Source organism: Ornithorhynchus anatinus, chromosome X1 (genome assembly GCF_004115215.2).
Source record: "Ornithorhynchus anatinus isolate Pmale09 chromosome X1, mOrnAna1.pri.v4, whole genome shotgun sequence".
In the NCBI taxonomy this organism is placed as follows: domain Eukaryota; kingdom Metazoa; phylum Chordata; class Mammalia; order Monotremata; family Ornithorhynchidae; genus Ornithorhynchus; species Ornithorhynchus anatinus.
The window spans coordinates 9,488,621-9,514,800 of NC_041749.1; the positions used below are offsets into that span (position 1 = coordinate 9,488,621).

Below are 26,180 nucleotides of genomic sequence, written 5' to 3' on the forward strand. Positions count from 1 at the left end.
GTGATTAGAACCCAGATCCTCTGACTCCCAAGCCCATGCTCTCTCCACTAGGCCATGCTTTTTTTCTAGGAAAGCAACTTTCCTGACTTGCTTTTCTGATCTGTAAAATGGAATGAATTGGATTGAATTCATGAGGATATTTTAATGATTATTTAATTTTACCATCAGAACTGATTCCCTCATTTTTACTTAAATTAATTAGCACGCTAATTGGATTGCATTAGATCATTTAATTGCATTGAATTATTATACTGATTTGGTATAATTTTTATGCAAATTATCCCAAGAGTTCACTTCATTTATAATATTTTCTCAGAAAGAAAGCAGATGGAGAGAGACATTAAGTAATATTAGTTGAGAGAAAAATAGATGTTTCAGATACGTGAAAATAAATGCAAAGTCAGGGAAAGTAACGAATTGGATAATTAGTAAAGTGCTTGGAAGATGAAAAAGATTCCATGGTGTAAAATGCCAAGTATTTAAGTATTATTAAAAGATTGAGGGAGAACATTAATTTGCTTATGCTCAAATAATGTATATTGCATTTTGGACTGATAACTCCTGGGCTAGGATATGGAAGGAAATCTGACACGATATTAATACACTTTGCTATAAGCAGATAGGAAAATCTGGCAGATAAGAAAGATCTTCCTTTTAGGTATATTCAGGAAATATCCTTATTATTGGTGTATTCAATCATATAAATAAGTATAGTTCCTTTCTGTATCTGGTTCTGAGAAGAATTAAATGTATATTCTTAACAAATGAGAGATCACCATCAAAGCTGTAGTTCGCAAACTTTTTAAAAAAATACAGAATTTTAAATAAAGAAAGAAATAAAAGATTAACATCTATAGAGCAAGGCTAGAACAAGAATTAATTGCTGCTTGACATTCTAGAAGCAGGGGGATCATCTTGGTGCATAAAGCAGATAATAATAATAATAATTGTATTTGTTAAGTGCTTACTATGTGCTAGGCACTGTACTAAGCACTGGGATGGGTAAAGCAAATCGGGTTAGACACAGTCCCTATTCCATGTGGAGCTCACAGTTTCAATCCCCATTTTACAGATGAGGTAACTGAGGCCCAGAGAAGTGAAGTGACTTGTCCGAGATCACAGAGCAGACAAGTTGTAGAGTTAACAGCAGGAGTAATAATTGTGATTTTTTTTCAAGTGCTTATTATTTTTCAAGCACTGGGTAAGCATAGAGAGGCAGCATGCCTTAGTGGAAAGAGCCCAGGCTTGGGAGTCAGAGGTTGTGGGTTCTAATCCCAGCTCTGCCACTTATCAGCTGTGTGACTTTGGGCAGGTCACTTCACTTCTCTGTGCCTCAATTACCTCATCTGTAAAATGGGGATTAAGAATGTGGGCTCCACGTTGGACAACCTGATTACCTTGTATTTACCCCAGTGTTTACAACAGTGCTTGGCACATAATAAGCACTTAACACATATCCTCATTATTATTATGAGATAAACATAATGCAATCAGATTAGACTTAGTCTCTGTCCCCCATGGGGTTTACAGGCTAAGAGAAAGGGAGAACAGGTATTTAGTTTCCATTGTACAGATGAGAAAACTGGTAAATACTAGGTAAGTGGCTTACCCGAAGCCACACAACAGGAAAGTGGCAGAGTCAGGATTAGAACCCAGGTCTTCTGACTTACTCCGCTACTCTTTCCACTAGACCATGCTGCTTCTACAGCATGCTTCTACAAAAACTTCTACATGCTTCTGCTGCTTCTACAAAAACTCCTCACTCTAGGCTTCAAGGCTCTCCATCACCTTGCCCCTTCCTACCTCTCCTCCCTTCTCTCTTTCTACCGCCCACCCCGCACGCTCCGCTCCTCTGCCACCCACCTCCTCACCGTCCCTCGGTCTCGCCTATCCCACCGTCGACCCCTGGGCCACGTCCTCCCGCAGTCCCGGAACGCCCTCCCTCCTCACCTCCACCAAACTGATTCTCTTCCCCTCTTCAAAACCCTACTTAAAACTCACCTCCTCCAAGAGGCCTTCCCAGACTGAGCTCCTCTTCTCCCTCTACTCCCTCGCCACCCCCGCTTTACCTCTCCGCAGCTAAACCCTCTTTTTCCCCTTTTCCCTCTGCTCCTCCACCTCTCCCTTCCCTTCCCCACAGCACTGTACTCGTCCGCTCAACTGTATATATTTCCATTGCCCTCTTTATTTTGTTAATGAATTGTACATTGCCTTGATTCTATTTAGTTGCCATTGTTTTGACGAGATGTTCTTCCCCTTGACTCTATTTATTGCCATTGTTCTTGTCTGTCCATCTCCCCCGATTAGACTGTAAGCCCGTCAAACGGCAGGGACTGTCTCTATCTGTTGCCAACTTGTTCATCCCAAGCGCTTAGTACAGTGCTCTGCACATAGTAAGCGCTCAATAAATACTATTGAATGAATGCTTCTCTATTCTATTTTCCTAAAGGGGAATATTATAGGTAACAGATCAGGAAGATGGGTCTGAAAATGTTTTCTGCCGGCAGCAGCAGGGAAAAATCGGTGGATAGTCCACTATTGGGATGGTCGGAAAGAGATTGGAAGGAGATGAATTTGTAGATAACCTCAGTGAGGCTTTCCAGGAGAAAGCTTTCCTGTCTAAACTGGAGGTTTGAAGAAAACCCCATTGACGATCTCCCCTTTTAGACTGAATGCTTCTTGTCGGGGTGGGGAGGGAATGTGACTACCAACTCGGCTATATTATACTCTCTCATGTGCTTAGTACAGTGTTCTGCATACGGTAAGCACTCAATAAATACTATTAATTGATTGACTGATGGTGTCATTTTCACTGGTGTGTCTTGTAAAAGAAGGTACCAAGAAAAGCAGAGATTCTGGGGAAGCTGTTTACTGCTCAAGAGGTCACAAGCCAATATCAATAAAGCCAGATACAAAGAACCAAATTTAGACACCCTCCCAAAAGGAAGAAGGAAAGACAGAGATCCCACTCGCTTTCATTTTTCTGCTTTCTTTAGCACTTGACATTCAGCCCAACCTCAGCCCCACAACACTTATGTATTTAGCCTCCATTTCCCCTACTGTTAATTTCTTTTCCCCTTGGACTCTACACACCTTTTGGGCAGGGGTCATGTTTACCAATTCTACTGTCAAGTACCGAAGTGCTTAATGTACCAAAATGCTTAGTACAGTGTCCTGCACACAGAAGCACTCAACAAATACCATCAATGGACTGACTCATCCAGGGTCAAGAGGGATCCCTCCTCATGAGCAGTAGGAATAAAAATGTGAACTTGACTCAATCAATCCATCAGTGGTATGCATTGAGTGCTTAGACTACAGTTATAACCCCAGAAAGTAGCCTTAAGATTACCGGCCAGATTACTGAGTTCAAGCAACTCAGATCTGTGGATGGCGTCCATTGCTTTTGCATGGTCTGAAATAACAATATAGAAGCTCTGACCTCGAAGTGCATCTGGCTATGTTCCAATAAATAATATTCTGAAGAAGTTAAAGAACCGTGTGGAAATCAAATGATCATTCTTCCAACACCTGGATTACTATTTTGTTGCTATCCTTGACCAAATGAGCTACAATTCCATTTGATATGAGGAAACAATTTATTTACCCTAAGACCTTGTTTTTTTATGATTTTATTTTCTATTTTTTCTTGTTGGTTTATAGGTCGATGGCTACTGTTAGCTTGACAGCAAAATATAGAAAATATTGATTTGGGAGCAAGAGAATAGGACTTCAATTTCTGAAAATGTTGATGTTTATGAGAACTGCAAATACTATTGTGAGATGTGAACTTTACTGCCATTAATAATTGGGGAAATTACTAGCTTCTTTTCATGTCTGAGCTTCCCGTCAGGCATTTGGATGAAAAATGCCACTCTGAAATCTTTTATGGTGTTGGTATTTCTGGTGCTCCAAGACTCCAGCTTCAGTGATGGAAATGTTTCATGAAAAGAATAGATTGCCTCACATTTGTAGATTTTGGAGAAATTGTTCTTAACCAGAAATTAATATTCCAAAAACTATGATTAAAATAAAGAGTTAGAATATTTAATCTGGCAGTAAAACCTTCAGTTAACTATATAATAATAATTGTGTTTTCTGTAAAGCATTTACTCTGTAGCAAGTTACTTAGGTGTTACCAGATCATCATGTCCTATATGGGGCTCACAGTTGGAGGGAGATAAGTATTAAATGAGAAAATTGAGGCAAAGTGACCTGTCCAAGGCCACATGGCAGACAAGTGATGGCGTCAGGATTAGAACCCACGTCCTCTGACTCCCAGGCCTATGTTCTTTCCACTAGCCCATGCTGTTTAGAAAACCATGAATTACCAGGATTTGCATTTTTTCCCCATCCCCATGCTGATTAAAATAGGGTGATAGTTTCTACTCTCCTAAAATACTTTATTGGTAATTGTGTGGTACTTCAGAAGGATAACATATCCCTTGAGTCAGTATTCATTCATTCAGTCATTCAGTTAGTCATATTTATTGAGCTCTTACTATGTGCTAAGCTGTACTAATCGCTTGGAAAGTACAATTCGGCAACAGATAGAGACAATCCCTACCCAACAACAGTCTAGAAGGAGGAGTCTCTGACTCACTCTGATGGATAGACAGGGACAGGGGTCAAATGTACAGAAAACAGAGGTAGAAGCTCAACTGCCAAAAAACAGATATTCCCCCAGAAACTGGGTTTCCTCACACCCCTTCCAACAGACCTCTGAAAGAATTAAGTCCACCTTCAACCTTCTCTTTAACATTTCCTTCAGAGCACTGGGATATGAACCCATTTGAACGGCTGTTTCATTTCATTTCGGCTGATTGCGGAGTTTAGAAAGCAGAGCGTGGACACTGGGGGATGACCGGGTATATATTGGAGAGAGGGGAGATGTGATGGACATCTTTCAGAAGGATGTGTCTCCAAGCAGGGATTATTGTGTCAGCAAATGTGCAGGAGAATATCTTCAGCTCTTTGTGGACTTGAGATTCACAGGCCTAAGAAAGGACCCGGGCCGGGATACTGAGCGTAAAAAAAAAAAAAGGCAGATTGGGTCTAAATGGTGGTGCTTGTGAGTTTCTGTAGGGAAAATGAATGTCTCACTTGGTGGTGCACAAGTCAGATACTGGCAACTGGAGGACAGTGAACGAGATAAGCCAATTTTCTCATTTCTGTGTTTTGCCCCTGGCCACACTCAAAAAAAAGAAAGATTCTGGGAACTCATGGTTCCCCAGCTCCTGGCTTCCTAGCTGGAGAGTGCAGGTTATTTACCTTTTGCACCCTATTCCTATCCACATTGTTAGTGGTAATAGCCCGGGCTTGGGAGTCAGAGGTCTTGGGTTCCAATCTCAGCCCCGCTGCTTGTCAGCTGTGTGATTTTGGGCAGGTCACTTAACTTCTCTGGGCCTCAGTTACCTCATCTGTAAAATGGGGATTAAGACTGTGAGCCCCACATCGGTTAATCTGATTACCTTGTATCTTCCCTAGCTCTTAGAACAGTGCCTGGCACATAGTAAGCACTTAACAAATACCATCAATGTTATGTATTATTATTATATATGTCACTTCTAATTGGTGTCCTGCACAATGACAGTAGTTATCACCCAGAAGAGATGGTGTCACTTGTAGCTTGAGGACTAGCCATGCAAAGCACAGCATGGGACATTTCTGATCAAGACTGGCAGAGGGGAAAGTTGATGAATGTGTTCTGTTGTGGAGGGAGGAGCAGGGGTTGCGAGGAGTGGGTTCACTGCCAACTGATTGCTGGGATCAAGTTTTCCAAACTACTCCAAGGTAGAAATATCAGTTTAGGGATGTCACACTCTCCCCTGATAAGTCACTCCTTCCTGCTTCTGCCTTGCTCTGATGCTCTTCTGAAGCAGTGTGGCTTAGTGGAAAGGGCACAGGCTTGGGAGTCAGAGGTCTTGGGTTCTAATCCCAGCTCCGCCGCTTGTCAGCTGTGTGACCTTGGGCAAATCACTTAACTTCTCTGTGCCTCAACTGTAAAATGGGGATGAAGACTGTGAGCCCTATGTGGGACAACCTGATTACCCCAGCGCTTGGAACAGTGCTTGGCACATAGTAAGCGCTTAATAAATACCAACATTATTAATGAAAGTGCCCCTTTCAAACTAAGAAAAATTGGGATGTCCCATTTCCTAAAGCTGTCCTAGTGACTTGGCATTGAAAAATAAAATGATCACTGTATGATCATTAAAAAGAGTTAAAAAGGCTGAAATATATATTTCACAAGCAGTTCAGAATCTAGCCCTAGCTCACTCTGATCCACCATCCACAGAAATTTGTCCCCATGTCCTCAATTCCAAGTTGGTCTTTTGGAGAAGTCAGCAGTTAACCTCCTTTATGACAAATATATAAATCTCTTTTATCAATACTCATGAAATCTTTTGAACATCCTCCAACTCTTTCTAGAATCTTAGTTTCTGGGAAATCCAGAATCAATCAATGGCATTTGCTGAGAGCTTATAATTTGCAGAGCACAGTTCTAAGCAACTGGATTTTAGGATAATAGTAAGATTGATTCCACGTTTTGGAATTTCGCTAAAATTATTTACTTATCAAAATCACTGATCATGATGGGGAAAGGATTTAGACAAGAAAGAGACCACATAAATGACAGAGGGAAAAACAAATTATACACTATTACTTTACTGCAACTTAATATTGCAGATGGCATATTGCAAAGGAAATATAATCTGGAAAACTTTTAAAAACAAATCTGAAATAATATGAATTGAGTTAATTGAAATTCAATGTTACTTTTTCTGAAGAACACTGAAGATTTATTACTGTGGCTGAAAGTTTTTAAATGATCATTTTCAAAATGATTATGTTAGGAAAAAGAAAATATGAAGAAAACAATCATGATTAAGTGCATCTACTACATGTTGTATTAGATGAATGTCTTCATTAATGGGATTGTCCAGTTGGAAATTTAGAATAGACATCATTTGATATAACTTGAGTTTTATTGCTGGGGTAGAAAAAAAATATGATTTCCCCTGCAAAATAGGAATGAATAAATTCATTGTGTAAGAATTCAAGAAACAAAATTAGATCTTTTTCTGCTGTGAAAGCTTTTGGAAGTTTGGTATCATCACACACTATACTGCTAGTGTTTCATCAGTCTGTAGCCTATTTGCCTAAAATGATGTTGTTGTTTTTTTGTTTGTTTTTTAACTGTGAGTTAACCACCACTGGGAATTCGTTACTTGAGGCACTGAGAAAAAGAGCATGAGTATGGGAGTCAGAGACTCGATTCTACTCCTACGTCTACTAACTGGACTGCTACTTGACCTCAAATACCCAAAGTCATGTAATTTCTCTGTTTCCTCACTGGTAAAACTGAGATAAACTATCAGCTCTCCCTTAGATTGTGAGCCTCACGTGGAATAGAGAATGTTCTAGTCTGATTATCTCCTATCTACCCCAGGGCTTAGCATAGTGTTTGGTACAAAGTAAGCATTTAATGAATACCACCATTATTATAGTTCTAAGTTTCAGTAGAAAAAGATAATAGAGTTGATTAATCTGTTCTGGGCAGTAGTGGCATGGGAAAGAGTCAAAGGTTAATTGATCAAAATGTCCATCAAAGAGACAACGGCATAGGCTCCAATTTTTACTGCGCAGAAGAAGACAACGGTAAACCACTTCCCTATCTTTACCAAGAAAACTCTATGGACACAAACACTAGAACAACTTTAGGACAGAGGTGGGATGTTCTGAAAACGATGTGTTCATAGAGTTGCTAGGAGTCGGAAAATGACTCGATGGCATTTGAAGAAGAAGAAGAAATTCAGTAATGTAAGGTAACCTTTTAACGAATCAATATGGAATCTGTAAAACATTTTTTTTTTTCTGTCACTCCACACTGATTTTAAAACAACTGCATTGTGGGAGCCTTCCAGGTAAAGGACTTCATGATATTTTGAGAGCAAAGCCAAGTCTGTGGACTGTACATTGTAACATCTTGTGCCACTAAACGTCTGAAACAGTTACTAGGCAAAATATGTTGTTGATCAATACTTCGGTAATAAAAGATCAATATGCAAAGAAAATCTGTTCTCATAGCTGGAAAGACGTATCAAGAGTATTTTTCACGTTAATCTAATCTCAAAATTTGAGAAGGGCTAATAAACAGAGCTAACTACCTCAATTAACATTAGTCATTCCTTTCACCGTTCATTTAAATCAAAATTATGATCGCGGTCTATTAGTGAAAAAAGGCTCTAGCCTAGGAAGGTGGAAACAAAGCATGCAGTAGGCTGACTGAACTCCATGATACACTAGAGACAACTATTCTGGTCTGCCCTCAGAGGCATAAATTTGCAGAATCCATTTTCTAGGACTAGTGTCTTTAAATATTGATCTTTCATTCATTGAATTTTATTTATTGAGCACTTCCTGTATGCTAAGCACTTGGGAGAATACAGTATGACTATAAACACACACACTCCCTGCCGATAATGGCCCTTCCCACAGTCTAGCCCTGCAATTTAATGTTAAGCATGGTCCTGGTCGAAGAATTTTAATATTTAATATGTGACTACAGTTAGCTCTCCGTAAAGCTCTCTGTAAAGGCTCTCTGACGCCTCTGTAAAGGCTCTCTGAAGGGAGTGGGAGAAGAGGAGAGGAGGGCTTAGTCAGGGAAGGCTTACTGGAGATGTGTCTTCAATAAGGCTTTGAAGTGGGAGAGAGTAGTTATGTCTGTTATGAGGAGGGAGAGCACTCCAGGACAGTCGTAGGATATGGTCTTGAGGGGTTTGTTATGGAAAGTTCAAGAAAAACCAGTTCAAAATTAGAATAATTTAAAACTGTTATGGGCAAGTTTAACCTGCCCCCATTTTATATATATATATATATATAAAATTTATATATATATTTATAAAATATATATATTTTACAAAGATAAGGCAGTATCGGATTTGTTGTTCATCCCCGATGCCCAGAGAAAAGAGAAGCCCTATTATTTGGCCATAGAACAGGGAGTGTAGATATGCAACTTCTGTATGCCAAGCAGTGATAGCCTTGGGTGTACCCACCTACCTAAAAATCATGGTGGCCTAACGGGGAGGGATTGTACTGTTCAGAAGGCAAGCAGCTCAGGAGAAACTCTGGAGAATGGGCCTGTAAAGTTCATTCTCTGATTTTAGGGACTGTCTGGGATCCAAACTGTTTCTGGACCCTGGGTTGGTTCTAGTGGATTGTCACTATCTCCCCACCATCAGCCTCTAAGAATTCCCCAATAAGGACAGTGATCCATTGGTTCTGAACCATAACCCCTATCCCTGACACCCCAACTGAGGCTGTGGATTTAAACCAGGTTCTCAGATCTGACCACAGCCCTAGGGCACCTTGAAATGTAGAGGGATACATAGAGGCTCAGCCATTCGGTGTCTGTGTTCCCACAGTTAAGTGCCCAGAGAATATGAGCCAGGCTAGGCAAATAAATGATTGGGTCGGGGCTATGTGGGCACCATGACCCCTGCCAGCCAGAATGCCCACTGTGTTTGCCCCTCATGGTGCAGCATGTTATTAATAATAACAATAATAATAATAATAATAATAATAATGGTATTTGCTAAACTCCTACAATGTGCCAAGCTCTGTTCTAAGCGCTGGGGTAGATTCAAGGTAATCAGGCTGTCCCACTTGGGGCTCACAGTCTTAATCCCCATTTTACAGATGAGGTAACTGGGCACAGAGAAGTTAAGTGGCTTTCCCAAGGCCATACGGCAGACAAGTTGCAGAGTCAGGATTTGATCCCATGTCCTCTTACTCCTAAACCCATGCTCTTCCCATGGTGCCACACTGCTTTTAAGGGTGTGTGATGTATGAAGATGACAGACATCTCTTGGGATAGCTGGGCGTGTGGTTATGATGTTTCCCATAGAGGGTGGCCTGATACCTCACAGAACAGGCTTGTGTTTGTGTTATCCTGTCTCTTCTTACAGAGGGGAAGAATAAGGGTCACTGTTCAGAGCTGCGGTTTTGAGTTTCTCAAGATGAGTGGACTTCCTGAAATTATTTTCTTTTGGTTTTCTATTTAAGCCTGTTTTGTGGGATTGTTTTTTTATCCCAGCATCAGGTCATGGTTCTACAGGAACCTTCCCACAGTGAACTTCAGAACCTTTCCTGGTTTGGGTAAGTGGTGCTGGTGAATAGCAGGAGTGCAAACCTCTAGACTGGGAAAAGGAATGTGAGAAAAGGAGTCCTGCTCCTGATCCGACTCTTTCAGCTCCAGATTCCCCAACCAATGTTATCAATCAATCAACCATATTTACTGAGCGCTTACTGTAGGCAGAACACTGTACTACACACCTGAGAGAGTAATAGTAATAATAATACCTGCATTATTTGTTGAGCTTACTATGTGCCAAGGATTGTACTAAGTGCTGGGGTAGACACAAGATGACTGGGTTGGACACAGACCCTGTTCCACATAGAGTTCACGGTCACAGTCTTAATCCCCATTCTATAGATGAGAAAGCTGAGGCCCAGGGAAGTGTAGTGGCTTGCCCAAGATCACACTGGGTATTTGGGGCTTGGATTGGCTGGGAGTAGCAATGAACCAGAACTCTTTGTTGTTGTTGAGATATTAGGAGGTTGGAACTCACCTGTCACTTTCTACTCCTCGTGGGTAATGAATTGATTAATTCAATAATATTTATTGAGTGCTTACTACATGCACAGCACTGTACTAAGCTCTTGGAATGTACAGTTCAGCAACAGATAGAGACAATCCCTGCCCAGTAACAGGCGCAAGTCTTCTTTCCAGCTACTCTGGTTCATTTTTCAGCACTTAGGATTTGGTGCCACTCTGGCCTGTCAGAAACAGAGACCTGAAGAGAGGCAGGAGAGCATCTGTGCTTGGCTGCTTTCAGCTCTGTGTTGACAATCTAGTCAGTCAGGCAATCATATTTATTGAACGCTTACTGTCTGTAGAACATTATACTAAGCCCTTGGGAGAATACAACAGTGCAGCAGATACATTCTCTGCCCACAGTGAGCTTACAGCCTAGAGGGGGAGAGAGACACTAATAATAATAATAATAATAATAATAATAATAATAATAATGTTGGTATTTGTTAAGCGCTTACTATGTGTAGAGCACTGTTCTAAGTGCTGGAGTAGACACAGGGGATTCAGGTTGTCCCACGTGGGGCTCACAGTCTTAATCCCCATTTTATAGATGAGGTAACTGAGGCACCAAGAAGTTGTGACTTGACACAGTCACACAGCTGACAAGTGGCAGAGCCGGGATTTGAACCCATGACCGCTGACTCCAAAGCCCGGGCTACTGCCACTGAACCACGCTGCTTCTCACTAATGTAAATAAATTACAGATATGTACATAAGTGCCATGGGGCTGGGACGGAGCATGAATCTATCCAAAGGTGACATGACCTCTGTACTGTCCCAAGCACTCTGCACAGAGCTCCGCACACAGTGTGCATTAATAAATACCATCATTGGAGGGACTCACAGATCCCTAGACATTTCCAAGCTCCCAGAAACTGTAGCCCACAGGTCCTGATGACTTGGGTGCATCATTCCTAGCCACACTGCAAATATTTGGTTACTACATGTGTTTTCACCTTAGAGGCACACTAACAGCTCATGATATCTGATATTGGATCTCTGCAAGTGATGTGAACACTGAATGATAATAATTTTAGTATTTGTTGAGGGCTCTGCTCCCTCTCTACCCCCCTTCACCTCCCCTCAGCTAAGCCCTCTTTTCCCCCCTTTCCCTCAGCTCCTCCCCCTCTCCCTTCCCCTCTCCTCAGCACTGGGCTCTTCCACTCAACTGTATATATTTTTATTACCCTATTTATTTTGTTAATGAGATGTAGATCACCTTTATTGTATTTACTGCTATTGTTTTAATGAGATGTTCATCCCCTTGATTCTATTTATTGGTATCATTTTTGTCTGGCTGTCTCCCCCGATTAGACTGTAAGCCTTTCAGTGGGCAGGGACTGTCTCTATCTGTTGCTGATTTGTACGTTCCAAGCACTTAGTACAGCTCTCTGCACATAGTAAGAGCTCAATAAATACTACTGAATGAATAATCAAATTGGACACGATCTCTGTTCCACAAGGGGCTCACAATCTAATAGAGAGGGAGAGCCTGGATTAGAACCCGGACTTCTCGAATACTAATCCTGTGTTCTTTCCACTTGTCCTCATGATGATGATGATGATGATGATGATAGCATCTGTTAAACACTTATATGTGCTAAGTGCTGTTCTAGATTCCAGATACTCAGATTGGTCACAGTCCTGTTCTGCATGGGACCCACAGTCCAAGTAGAAGGGAGAAGAGATGTTGAATCACCATTTTACAGATGAGGGAACTGAGGCTCAGAAAACTAAAGTCATTTGCCCAAGATCAAACAGAAGGCAAATGGCAGAGCGAGCATTAGCACTTCCAGCCATGTGCTTTCCCACCAGTGGAAATGCCACATTGCTTCCCAACAGTGGTTCACGTCAATGATGGGACAAAAGCTAAACGTGAGTTACCAAGCAACTGCTGGTGCTGGGTTAGAAAGCTAAATCGAAGATGTAGAGTAAAGCTATCATCTTCCACTATGATTCTCCTTTCTTTGTTACTATTCCTTTCCAAAAATTCACTTCTGAAAATGACAATTTAATGAGGGTGAAGACAGATGCTTCCTCCCTTCCTGTCTCTCAGGTTTCTGTATTTTCTGGGAATGGCTGCTTTCCCAATATATCCATTTCTCCATTTTTCCTCAGCTATGCACCCTGACCCAGAAGCTGTTCCTTTTCCTAATTAAAATAGGAACATACATAAATAAATTTAAAAAAAAAATAAAGGTACAGTGAGGGGGAAGAGACGGAGCAGGGGAAGATTGACGCCCACTTCGTGGATGCCATAAAGAGAACATTGAGCTATGTTCTAAAGGATCTTTCTTTTATGACCCCAGGTTAAATTTTACATTTTGACATATTCTTGGATCCTTAATATGACTAATGTCACCCAAAATCCTAACTGCCACATGTATTATCCCAGGGTTTCAGTATCATCCTGTTGTAATAGCCACTCTTAGTTTGAGTACTCATCAGAATTTACGGCAGTTTGTATCTCTCAGTACTACATCGTTATTTTGCCAACATGACTTGGTCTTTTACCAAAATACTTTGTGTTGTGACATAGGTCCGTATCGCTCAGTAAATATCATTGATCGATTGATTAATTAGCATAAGGGTAGGCTTTTCCTATATGAACCAGCTGCAGTGCAAAATTGGAAAACTAGAACCTACATATCCCCCTTTAGACTGTAAGTTCATTAGTGGCAGGGAACATGTCCACTAATTCTGCTGTATTCTAATGCTCCCAAGCTCTTAGCACAGTCCTCTGCATGTAGTAAATGCTCAATAAATACCACTGATTGATTGACTGATAAAAAAGTCTTGTGATTTCCAGTGCTTTGGACCAACGAGAGGACTTATTCCTCCTAGTGGGAAATGCAAGGCATTTTGCCAGAGCCCCTGTGGTTATGACTGATAAACTCTGAGCCGTGAGGAGCCTGGATCTCTACTTCTCTAGCCACAGCACCCTATTGCGTCTATTATTTTCTCCATCAGTCCTTTTTTAATATCATTTTAATGGATCACTGTTTCATTTCTCCTTATTTTACACTGTGAGCCCCTTGAGGGCCAGCGACCATGTCTAATTAGCACCCACACGTTGTTTCCCATTGATTAGTACAATGTAGTTTACTATTACTCCCCCTATTTCTACTGTAATTTCTACTACTATTGTTTTACTAATATGACTGCCCCCCACGCCCCCACCCCCAATTAATGATGTTGGGGAAGAAATTAGAAAACTCCCTGGAGAAAACACCACAGAGACTGAGTAGGTTTAGAAAAGGATGCAGAATCTTTCCTTCAGTATTCTGAGTATGGGCACATCTTAAAGTTGCAGTAATGTCTGCTATACTCTCCTTTGGAGTGTGAAAATGGGAAAAGATTATGTCAAAAGGCAATTTGAAAAGTATCTTTTAAAACTCGTATCGTGAAAAGAACTTACAGACAGAATTTTTATGGCTACTGTCCTTGCTGGGCAGCATCTTGACTCCTCTTGACTTCAATTCGATTGCTTTTTTCACTAAAAAAAAAAAAACAAACAAACCACAAAACAAAACAAAAAACAACAGTCATTCCAAGAATCCAAAGATTATCACAAAGTGAAGTCTTAACATTAATAAACATGAATAATACAAGCATCCATCCAAAGAGTTAACATTTCCCGAATAAAACTCTGCATGTTATTTGCATACATGACTTTAAGTTTTAAGTCAGAGACAGCATATTGGAATGGATGAGACAATATTCTTGCCCCTTGGCAAATGGTAGCATCCAATCCAAGGAATTATTAGTGGAGCACTTGAGAGTCAGTGTTGCCTGATGGAAAGAACATGGGCCTAGGACTCAGAGGTGCCGGATTCTAATTCCAGCTCTGCCACTTGCTTCCTATATAACCTTGGGGGAGTCATTTAAATTTTCTGTGTCTCATTTTCCTCATCTGTAAAATGGGAATTAAATGTCTGTTCACCCACCTACTTAGACTATGAGGCCCATGATGTGGGACAGGTAAAGTTTCTGAGCTGATTATCTTGCATCTACATCCTAGTGCCCACTGCAGTATTTGAATCACTGTAAGTGCTTAGCAGATAGCATCACTGTCTAATATTTTTCATCTGAACTGTAATAAAAATGTGTCTCACTCCCAGAATGATACACTTCCTAGAAATGTTTGTCCATCTGCCAAAAACTGATGAGAATTGCCATTCTGGATTTCCTCAGCCTCACTGTGGACAGCACTAGATAAAAAATAACAACCACTGATCACTGTCTTTCGTGGATCACTCGTGTTCAGAGATGGCACTAAGCACTTGGGAGAGTACTTCCAGTAGAATTTGGAGACATAATCCCCGCCCCCAAGGAGCAAACAGTTTGATGGGGGCAAAAGACATTAAAATAAATTACAGACGGGGGAAATGACAGAGTATAAGGATATGTACATAAATAACGAGGGGCTGGGGATAGACCGAATAGCAAATTTATTGAGGTTTGAAACTCAAGTGCATAGGCTTTGCAAAGAGGATGGAAATGGTGGGGAAAAGAGGATTTAGTTGGGGAAGGCCTCTTGGAGAAGAAATGGTTTCATAGGGCTTTGAAGATAGGGAGAGTGGTGGTCTGTTGGATAGGGAGGGGAAGGGAAATCCACTTCAGAGGGAGGATATGGGCACGGAGTCAAGAGGGAGACAGGTAAGAGCATGACAGAGTGAGAAGGTTGGCGTTAGAGAATCGAAGAGTGTAGGAAGGGTTTTAGTAGGAGATTAACAAGGTAATGGGAGAGCTGATCGAATGCTGATCGAAAGCTTCTAAGAAACACAAAACACGACATAAAAATGTGAACAAGAATACTTAAACTCGAAGTTAACACAGAGTTCTTAGGAATAATTTACTAATTAGACTGTGAGCCCATCATTGGGCAGGGATTGTCTCTATCTGTTGCCGAATTGTACATTCCAAGCACTTAGTACAGTGCTTTGCACATAGTAAGCGCTCAATAAATACTATTGAATGAATGAATAATTAGGCCCATGGTGAAAGGCATGAATTTTGCCAGATTAAAGATACAACAGTTGCTTCTTAGTTGATTCTTTTAAACTCCTCAGGTGCCTTTGAACCAGGCAACATGTTTCCTTTGTAGAATTGCTAAATCAAAATCAAATATAAACAGGGAGGACATTGCTTTAAGAGTTTTAGGCATTAAACATAAAAAACATGTTCACAGGGTCAGAGATAAAACTTGCAAATGGACAAAACCTGAATCCTTTAAGATTACTGCTTAAATCCTAGCTGGAAAATTTGAACATGCTCATAAACATAAAATATCTCTTACTATGCGTACTTTCCCCCTGATTTCAGAGTAAAAAAAATAATATTGATTTAGGATTTAATTAACAAAAAATAGGATATGGTATAGTTAAGGGGGTGGCTCAGTGGAAAGATCCCGGGCTTGGGAGTCAGAGGTCGTGAGTTCTAATCCCAGCTCTGCCACTTATCAGCTGTGAGACTTTGGGCAACTCACTTAACTTCTCTGTGCTTCAGTTACCTCATCTGGAAAATGGGCATTAAAACTGTGAGCCCCATATGGGACAACCTGATTACCTTGTTTCTACCCAGTGCTTAGAACAGTGCTTGGCACATAGTAAGCACTTAACAAATACAAAAATTATTATTACTACTATTAAAGTCACATTGCACTGTCTCAAATTCTGTGGGGGACAGAAGTGGGAATGCAAAGTTGTTGACAGGGTTTATTTTTTAAGGTATTTGTAAGCACTTACTGTATGCCAGGAAATGTACTAAGTGCAGGGATAGATACAAGCTAATCAGGTTGGACACAGTCCATGTCCTACATGAGGCTCACAGTTTTAATCCCCATTTTACAGATGAGGTTAGGCACAGAGAAGTTAAGTGACTGTCTCATGTCACACAGCAGATACATGGCAGAGTGAGGATTAGAATCCATATCTTTCTATCGCCCAGGCCCTTGGTCTATTCACTAGGACACACACCTCAAAAACCTTTTGTTCGAAGACTAAGAGTCAAAATTTGGCGGTGTAGCTAGAGGGCTAAGAGGAATTGGGAAAAGCCTCTAAAGAATCACATTACTCGGAGTGAATAGGCCTACATTTCTCAATAGTTTTGGGGTGGAGATTTTTAAAAAGTAAGAAGAGCTAGCATAATTATCTTTCTCCTTTTTCTTCTTGTAGAATGTAGTGCTGTGAAAGAAATTGCCCCTTATAGTGAATACTCCATATTTTAGATTAAAAAAATGTAGAGGTAAAAAGAGGAGGAATGTTCTTGCTGACTGGAAAAATAATAATAATCATAACTAATAACAATTGTGGTATTTGTTAAGCACTTACTACGTGCCAGGCATTGTTTTAAACACTGCGGTAGCTACGAAATAATGGGGTTGAACACAGTCCCTGTCCCACAAAGGGCTCACAGTTTCAATAACTCTGATAATGGACATATTAATCACTTACTATGAGCTGAATGCTCTGTTAATGAAAGGCCTGGTCCCTCACCCAAACAGGGCTCATGTATCTTATCCCCATTTTGCAGATGTAGAGAAGCAGTGTGGCCTGGTGGCCAGAACCTGGGCTTGGGAGTCAGAGGTCATGGGTTCTAATTCCAGCTCTGCCACTTGTCAACTGTGTGACTTTGGGCAAGTCACTGAACTTCTCTGTGCCTCAGTTACCTCATGTGGAAAATGGGGATTAAGACCGTGAGCCCCACGTGGGACAACCTGATTACCTGGTATCCTCCTGCCCACTGCTTAGAACAGTGCTTGGCACATAGTAAGCATTTATAAATATTATTATTATTATGATGATGATGTAGACACTGAGTCTCAGAAAGACTTAGTGATTTTCTCAAGTGCACTCAATAGGACAAAGGTAGTCCTGGAATTTGTAGTTGGGTCTCCTGACTTCCAGTATTGTCCTCTTTCCAGTAGCCCACAGACAGCAAGAGAGATGGAGGAGGCTAATGGACAGTATTGGACTCAGAGTACTTTTCCTCGCAACATAAAGGAAACTAATGAACTCAGAGCACTCGAGTCAACCCTTCCATAAAATAGGGAAACAATACCTGTCTTGATTCTCCTTCCCTGGGATGTTGTGGAGACAAATGGGATAGTGAATTGGAGTCTTGAAGAACATAAAGTATTCCCTGGGAGTAAATGAGGCAATAGAAGTACCACATCAGAGGACTAAATGGAACCCCGGTGACCTAAAAGTGTTAATGCAGCTGCCAAAATTTCCAGTAGGACACATTCAAAGGACTGAAGAAGTCTGCTACTAAATGGTACCCTAATGCCCTAAAAGAGTTAATACAGCTACCAAAAGTGCTGAATTCACTTTCAGGAAGTCATTCATGCACAAGGAGAATCTGGTTCTACTTAGTGCATGCTTTAAGTACTTCAGTGGAAATTACTACCTTCACCCAAGATTTTGTGTACAATTTATCATAGCTGTTATTATTATTATTACTAGTAGGAGTAAGTAGCATTTGTTAAGCACTTATTATGTGCCAAGAACTCTACTAAGTGCTGGGCTAAATACAAGCTGATCAGGTTGGACACAGTCCATGTCCTACATGGGATTCACAGTCTTAATTCCCTTTTTACAGATTAGGTAACTGAGGGATAGAGAAGCTAAGTGACTTGTTCAAAGTCACCCAGAAAACAAGTGGCAAATCCAGGATTAGAACCCAGGTCTTTCTGATCCTCTCTCTATCCACTAGACCACACTGCTTCTCTATTACTGTAGTTGTATTGGTTAAGTGCTTACTACATGTGATGCACTGTTCTAAACCCACCAGGTCAGAAAAAAACTCCCTGTTGCAATGGGGTTTATGGTCTAAGTAGAAGGGAGAACAGGCACGGAACCTTTATTTTGGAGATGAGGAAAGTAAGGCACAGGGAAATTAGGTGGCTTGCCTAAAATCACACAACAGGAATGTAGAAGAGCTAGGATTAGGGCCCATTTCCTCTTTTCATTAGGCTACACTGCTCCTCAGAACTTTTGGAAGATGCATCCAGTCTTTTAGGGTATAAGGGCACCATCGAGAAACATATTATTTTTGTTCTTTGAATGGACTTTGGATGGCTATATTAATATATTTAGGTCACTGGATCTCCATTTAATCAATGAATGTGTTATTTCCATAGCCTCATTTACTCCTCCTAGGGAATAATTTATGTTCTTCAAGACTCCAATTAGTATCCAAAGCTGAAAAGCATTGGGAAAAACACTGGAAAGTAGTAATATATTATACTACTATATAATATATTACAATAATATACATAATAATACTATGCTATATTATATAATATATAATATTATATATATTACTACTTTCCAGTGGTTTTCCCAATGCATTTCAGCTTTAGATACTAAGTATCTATATATAAGTAAAAATAAGCTTTTTACATATTGGCATTTCAAAATTGAATTGGGTTCAGAAAATCTAACTGTGTTTGCAAGAAAAACCATTTTAATATGAATTTCATTTGGTTGTTTTAAAGAAATGATTTGGGTATCAAGATTTCTACAAAATGAGAACAAGAAACTGACAGTTACTTTCAGAATGAACATCTGATGGGGAAATCATAGAGCTACCATTTCTTCCTTTCAGTTCTGATTTCTATTCCTTCTCAGCAACTGATCTAGGGTTAGCTTTGGTGATCAAACCATACAGAAGCTGGTTTCTCTTACAAACAGGTGATGTCCAAAGGAAGTTAAACAGGCTATAAAAGATTTACCAGCAGTTCTCAAAAGTTACTAACACTGTAAATGAAGAGGCTGGTTGGTTATTCTTTGCTTACACCCTGGATTCCAAACTACTTTCATTCATTCATTCAAAAGTATTTATTGAGCGCTTACTATGTGCAGAGCACTATACTAAGCACCTGGAATGAACAAGTCGGCAACAGATGGAGACAGTCAGTGCCATTTGACAGGCTTACAGTCTAATCGGGGGAGACAGACAGACAAGAACAATGGCAATAAATAGAGTCAAGGGGAAGAACATCTCGTAAAAACAATGGCAACTAAATAGAATCAAGGTGATGTACAATTCATTAAAATAAATAGGGTAAAGAAAATATATACAGTTGAGCAGACGAGTACAGTGCTGTGGGGACGGGAAGGGAGAGGGGGAGGAGCAGAGGGAAATGGGGGGAAAAGAGGGTTAAGATGCGGAGAGGTGAAGGGGGGTGGTAGAGGGACTAGAAGGAGAAGAGGAGCTCAGTCTGGGAAGGCCTCTTGGAGGAGGTGAGTTATAAGTAGGGTTTTGAAGAGGGGAAGAGAATCAGTTTGGGGGAGGTGAGGAGGGAGGGCGTTCCAGGACCACGGGAGGACATGGCCCAGCGGTCGACGGCGGGATAGGCGAGACGGAGGGACGGTGAGGAGGTAGGCGGCGGAGGAGCGGAGCGTGCGGGGTGGGTGGTAGAAAGAGAGAAGGGAGGAGAGGTAGGAAGGGGCGAGGTGACGGAGAGCCTTGAAGCCTAGAGTGAGGAGTTTTTGTTTGGAACGGAGGTTGATAGGCAACCACTGGAGGTGTTTAAGAAGGGGAGTGACACGCCCAGATCATTTCTGCAGGAAGATGAGCCGGGCAGCAGAGTGAAGAATAGACTGGAGCGGGGCGAGAGAGGAGGAAGGGAGATCAGAGAGAACTACTACTCTTCAATCTATCAATCCATCAATCTGTTGTATTTATTGAGCACTTGCTGCATTCAGAGCACTGTACCATGCACTTGGGGGAGTACAATAAAGGAGCAGCATGGTTTAGTGGAAAGACCACAGGCTTGGGAGTCAGAGGTCATGGACTCTAATCCTGGCTCCGCCACTTGCCTGCTATGTGACCTTGGGCAAGCTATTTAACTTCTCTGGGCCTCAGTTAACTCATCTATAAAATGGGGATTAAGATTGTGAGCCCCAGGTGGGACAACCTAATTACACTGTATGCACTTAACAAATACCAAAAATATCATTATTATTTTCCCTCTTGTTGAGGGCAAGGGATGTGTCTGTTATATGAGGTACGGTGCTCTACACACAGTGAGTACTTAATAAATATGATTGATTAACTTGGACTTTTATGAAGGTTAACTTTCTTTTCCAACATTTTTCCTCCCTTAAAACAAAGCCCAGGCCCCACCTGCTTCTCCTATTCTAGCACAAGACTTTTGGGGGATCCTGTGGGTTTTTTTTAGATCAAATCTATTATAAATAATTATCAAATGTCAGTAAAGAGTAGTGGGTTTGAAACACATTGTCAGAGCAAAGATGATTTGGGACTGTGCCTGGGACTACATTTTGGAGATGGTGACAGATTCTTGAGGATCAGAAAGCTAAGTACCGTTCTAAACACAGCCCTACTAGTGCCTGTGTGGTCTTAGGCAGAGCTGTTAATTATGCCGTTCGTTGCTTTTCTTTTTTGACAGCTAAAACCATCTGGCATGCTTTCCACATCAGTTCTAAGGATTGACCTCTGTCAAAATGAAGGAAAGGTTTTTCTGAGATGCATTACTCATTCTCCTGCCACATTGTCAGAACCCAAACCTCAGTCATGCAGGAAGCAATCGGTTGGAGAATCGTGGGATTCCTGATGGGAGTTTTGTCTTTGCTTTTTTTTTTTTTTTTATTTCTTTAACCTTAGTATAATAATCACACTAATGGGATTTCTGAAGTGCGGACATTTTGGAAAACAGATGGGATTCCTGAATTTCTCCAAAATTTCATTCCTCATCCACTGGTAAAGTCATTTTCTGTCAATCACCTCTTTTAAATCCACTCTACATCAATGTTAATGTCCTAGGGAAAAGGTTAGGCAGAACATCTCAGCACTGACTTGATCGATCGCACGAGATTCTCGGTGAATTTCTCTGGGCAGGTAACGGTGCTTAGCTAATGGTACAACCCAATATGTAGATGGTGTCAAATGCTTTGGTATGGCCTATGAAAGCAGAACAATTTATAAAACGTGAAATGTTGAAAGCCAGATCTCCTTTCTTACTCATAGCAACCCTCTGAGCACTTTCGCCTTAATCCAGTTCCATTATACCGATCTCTGATATCGATCTTCTGGATGACAGTTGTTTAACATCATGGTGTGAAGGAAATTCTCTTAAATCCTAACATAGCCTCCCCAGGATCAGAACCATGATAACTTTCCCCTTTTTTGTGACATTTGTTATGTGCTTAATATGTGTCAAGCACTATTCTAAGCACTGAGGTAGACACAAGTTAATTAATGTCTCTACACTAGTTTACTGGCATACAGAATCTTTTCCCTCAAATCAGTTCAAATTTGATTTCCAGTAATTATGTTGCTCTTATAATTTTGCGCTTTGAACTTATTATCATATAGTGCTTCTGTAACCAACACAAAATTATGCTCCTTTAGGCTTCCATTTTTAGTGTACATCCCTAAACGTGAAGCCACCAACAACCTCTTTCTGTTAATCAATAATTAAACTTTCTCACCCTCTTTATTGGCTTGTCCCATTTCCAAGTCCAGGCAATTGTATTTAATTCAAGTTCTCATATTAGCGGATGCTTTTGCCCTCTCCTATTCCCTACACTATTCCCCAAGAGTTGTTCCTTTTATAGTCTGTGACCCATGAATAGAAGCAGTGTGGCTCAGTGGAGAGAGCACAGGCTTGGGAGTCAGAGATCATGGGTTTGAATCCCGGCTCTGCCACTTGCCAGCTATGCGACTGTGGGCAAGTCACTTAACTTCTCTGTGCCTCAGTTACCTCATCTGTAAAATGGGGATTAAGACTGTGAGCCTCATGTGGGACAACCTGATTACCCTGTATCTACCCCAGCGCTTAGAACAGTGCTCTGCACATAGTAAGTCCTTAACAAATACGAACATTTTTATTAATAGCGCTGACCACTGCAGCCCCATGGAAAAACCAGTCTCTCCCAGTACTGCAAATCGTTGCAATGTGAAAACCTCAATCCTTACAGAGGCAGAAGGTAGGCAATAGTGTAATGAAAGTAGTTTGGAATCCAGGGTGTAAGCAAAGAATAACCAACCAGCCTCTTCATTTACAGTGTTAGTAACTTTTGAGAACTGCTGGTAAATCTTTTATAGCCTGTTGAACTTCCTTTGGACATCACCTGTTTTATTGATTTCTCCTATGTGCTTGGTACAGTGCTCTGCACATAGTAAGTACTCAATAAATACAGCCTATATATTGATTGGTGATTGCGTAGAGACCGGCTTACAGCCGCTTCAAGACTGAGCATTCCATGACTGGCATTGACCCACACATACCTGGACCAACCTCCCCTAGGCGAGAAATACGCTCCAATGCCCATCTTCAGTCAATCAATATATTTCCCGAGTTCTTACTCTGTGCAAAACACTGTAAACAGTCCTTGGGAAATACAGTTCAATTAGTAGGCATGATCTAGTCTCTCAAGTTGCTAACAACCTTCACAAGCTTTAGAAAGTTGCAAGGGAGGGCAGGTGCTTGGTAACAAAGGACTGATTTCTAACTTTCTCACTGTATCTCAATCTCATCTTTCTAGCCGCCAGTCTCTCGCTCACGTCTTGCCTCTGGCCTGGAATGCCCTCCCTCCTCGGATGCGATGGACAATTACTCTCCCCCACCTTCAAAACCTTACTGAAGGTGCTCCTCCTCCCAGAGGCCTTCCCTGACTAAGCCCTCCTTGCCTCTACTCCCACTCCCCTCTGGGTTGCCCTGACTTGCTCCCTTTATTCATCCTCCCTCCTAGCCCCACAACACTTGTGTACATATCTGTAATGTATATATTTGTATCAATTGTATTTGTATCATTTGAATTAATATATTTATTTGTATTGTATTAATATTTAGTTAGATTGCATTAATATGTATTTGTGTCTACTTGTATTGATGATTTGTATAATAATTTGTATTATTTGTATTAATAAATAGTGTATTTATTTGTATTAAGAGCATGACACTGTTAACTAGAGTCAGGAAGGAGTACATCTTCCGTAGGTTACAAATGAGTTCCACCAGGAATATAGGCAATATGTCAGCCCTACATAGGCAAATAGTAGTCCTGGGGTAAAACTGGAGGATTTGGCAAAAGGTGTTAGGTAGATTTTCTCTGAAGAAAGAAGCATGATATTAATGGGGGAGGGGGGTTTAATGATATTCGTCTCCCCCTCTTGATGATAGTTCATTGTGGGCAGCAAATGAATCTGCTTATTGTTATACTGCACTCCTCAAGTGCTAAGTACAGTGCTCTGCACACATTAGGCACCCAATACATATGACTGACTGCCTGCTTGAAATAATGAAGAAATTGAGGACTCTTCCCTGCAAAAACTATTTACTCAACACTGTTCTCTTTGCTGTTGATGCTATACAATTGTCATCTGCAATCCACTGCTATCACTTTTTCTACATGCCTACTCGCACTTAGATAAAGGCCACTAAGAGGTTGAAAGGGCCTAGTGTCTGAACTCCATCTCCCTTCCCTTCCCCTCAGCACTGTACTCGTCTGCTCAACTGTATATATTTTCATTACCCTATTTATTTTGTTAATGAGATGTACATCATCTTTATTCTATTTATTTGCTATTGTTTTAATGAGATGACATCCCTTTGATTCTATTTATTGCTATTGTTCTTGTCTGTCTGTCTCCCCCGATTAGACTGTAAGCCCGTCAAAGGGCAGGGACTGTCTCTATCTGTTACCGATTTGTACATTCCAAGCGCTTAGTACAGTGCTCTGCACATAGTAAGCACTCAATAAATACTATTGAATGAATGAATACTTATCTTTCCCAGTGTCCAGTACCTATGTTTAGCACTTAATAGATTCTTCTTGTGAACCACAGCTTATCAACCAACCAAGCAACCAGGCCCATAAGATGACAAATTTTTGTGTGAGTTGGAGGCAAATTGAAAACAAAGTAATGCAACTCCAAAATAACCAAGTGGTATTCAATATTTGGATGACAGAATGGAAGTTAATGAGTCACATTACAGTAGGTCAGGCCGGCCCAGTGTTTCCTACATTACAGAGGCAACAGAGGATGTTTTTGGAACATATATGATTATTGCCTTCCTTGCTACCATCATCTCTAACTTTTCCTTTTCAATCAGCAAGCCACGAGGGGCTGTTTATCTGTGAATCTATTTAACCATTTTCAAACATTGCATTATTCCAATCTTTCAACTTTTGCAACCTAGATTTTTCTCTCAAATAATCCACTAGAGATCTTTCGTCCATGAAGTCTTGCAAACCTGATAGAACAAGAATATTTCTAGTGAAAAGGAAGCTATAGAAATGCTTTTCCCTTGCAATCAAAGCACTTCCTACAGTTATGCCTTGGTTTCTAGCACTTATGATAAGATAACTATCAAGGGAAATGCTTAGAAGATATAACTAAATTACCTTGAGCATTATATGGGAGAACCCTCCTGAAATTTAATGAAGTGGGAATTAAATATCTCTCCCTCACTGGTGTTTACACCCTTCAAATACTCTAGAAGATAATTACCATAGTTCCTTTTACGTATTAGTCAAGCTAATTCACAAATTTCATTCCTGCAAAAACATGTAACTGTCTAACCACAAGAAAATGTCATATTTTGTTCTGAAAGACCTTTGCTATTTGGTAACGGTCAGAGTAATCAATAAGGCTTCCATTCCATACATAAACTTTATAACGTTCGATGACTTCCTCTCAAATACTCTCCTTCCCCTGCCCTTTCACATATCCATACTAAGACTCTCCCTTTTAAGCAAAAGCATGGCATAATGAAAAGAGCATGCGCTTGGCTGGATGTCAGGGGACAGGGATGGGTAAAGGAAAATCATCTTAGTTTCTGTCTGTCAGAATTCCACATAGAAGAAGCTTAAGCATGATAGACTACTTAGGATGCACTTGGTGACGGTTAGCTATAATCAATCAATCAGTAGATTGTATATTGAGTGCTTTACTTTATGCAGAGCCCAGTAGTGCTTGGGACAGTACAATTTGGTTATCTTGACCACAGGGAACTTACAGATCTAGCTTTACAACATTTCTAGAATCTCTTGTCATCCCTCCACATTTCTTCCACAGTGATCCAGGCCTTTATATCCTGCCTTCACCACTGCATCAGCCTCCTCACCTTGCCTCCCATCTGCCCCCCATTCAGTTCGCACTTTGCTCTGATGCCCAGATTATTTTTTCTGAAAAACGATTCAGTCCATTCTCCCCACTTCTCAAAAACCTTGGGGGCTGCCCTTCTACCTTCAAATGAAACAGAAATTCCTTAACCTCATTCTCTCCCATCCTCAATCATTTCTCTAATCAATCGATTAGACTGTAAGCCCGTCGATTAGACTGTAAGCCCGTCAAACGGCAGGGACTGTCTCTATCTGTTGCTGACTTGTTCATCCCAAGCGCTTAGTACAGTGCTCTGCACATAGTAAGCGCTCAATAAATACTATTGAATGAATGAATTCTCTCCCTCATTCTTTACCTCACTGATCTCCTAAGCACATTTTGCTTCCTTAATATCAATCTACTATTTACGCCTGGA

General features: G+C 40.8%; 1 protein-coding gene across 1 annotated transcript in view; it reads right to left on the reverse strand.

Annotated features, from left to right (window-relative positions):
• Window positions 1-26,180, reverse strand: part of CSMD1 (CUB and Sushi multiple domains 1) — a 1,410,881-nt gene that overhangs the window by 480,070 nt on the left and 904,631 nt on the right. The window contains exon 8 of the mRNA XM_029051790.2: window positions 14,082-14,159. Coding sequence (XP_028907623.1) covers window positions 14,082-14,159 — 78 coding nt within the window. The remainder of the gene's footprint in view (window positions 1-14,081; window positions 14,160-26,180) is intronic.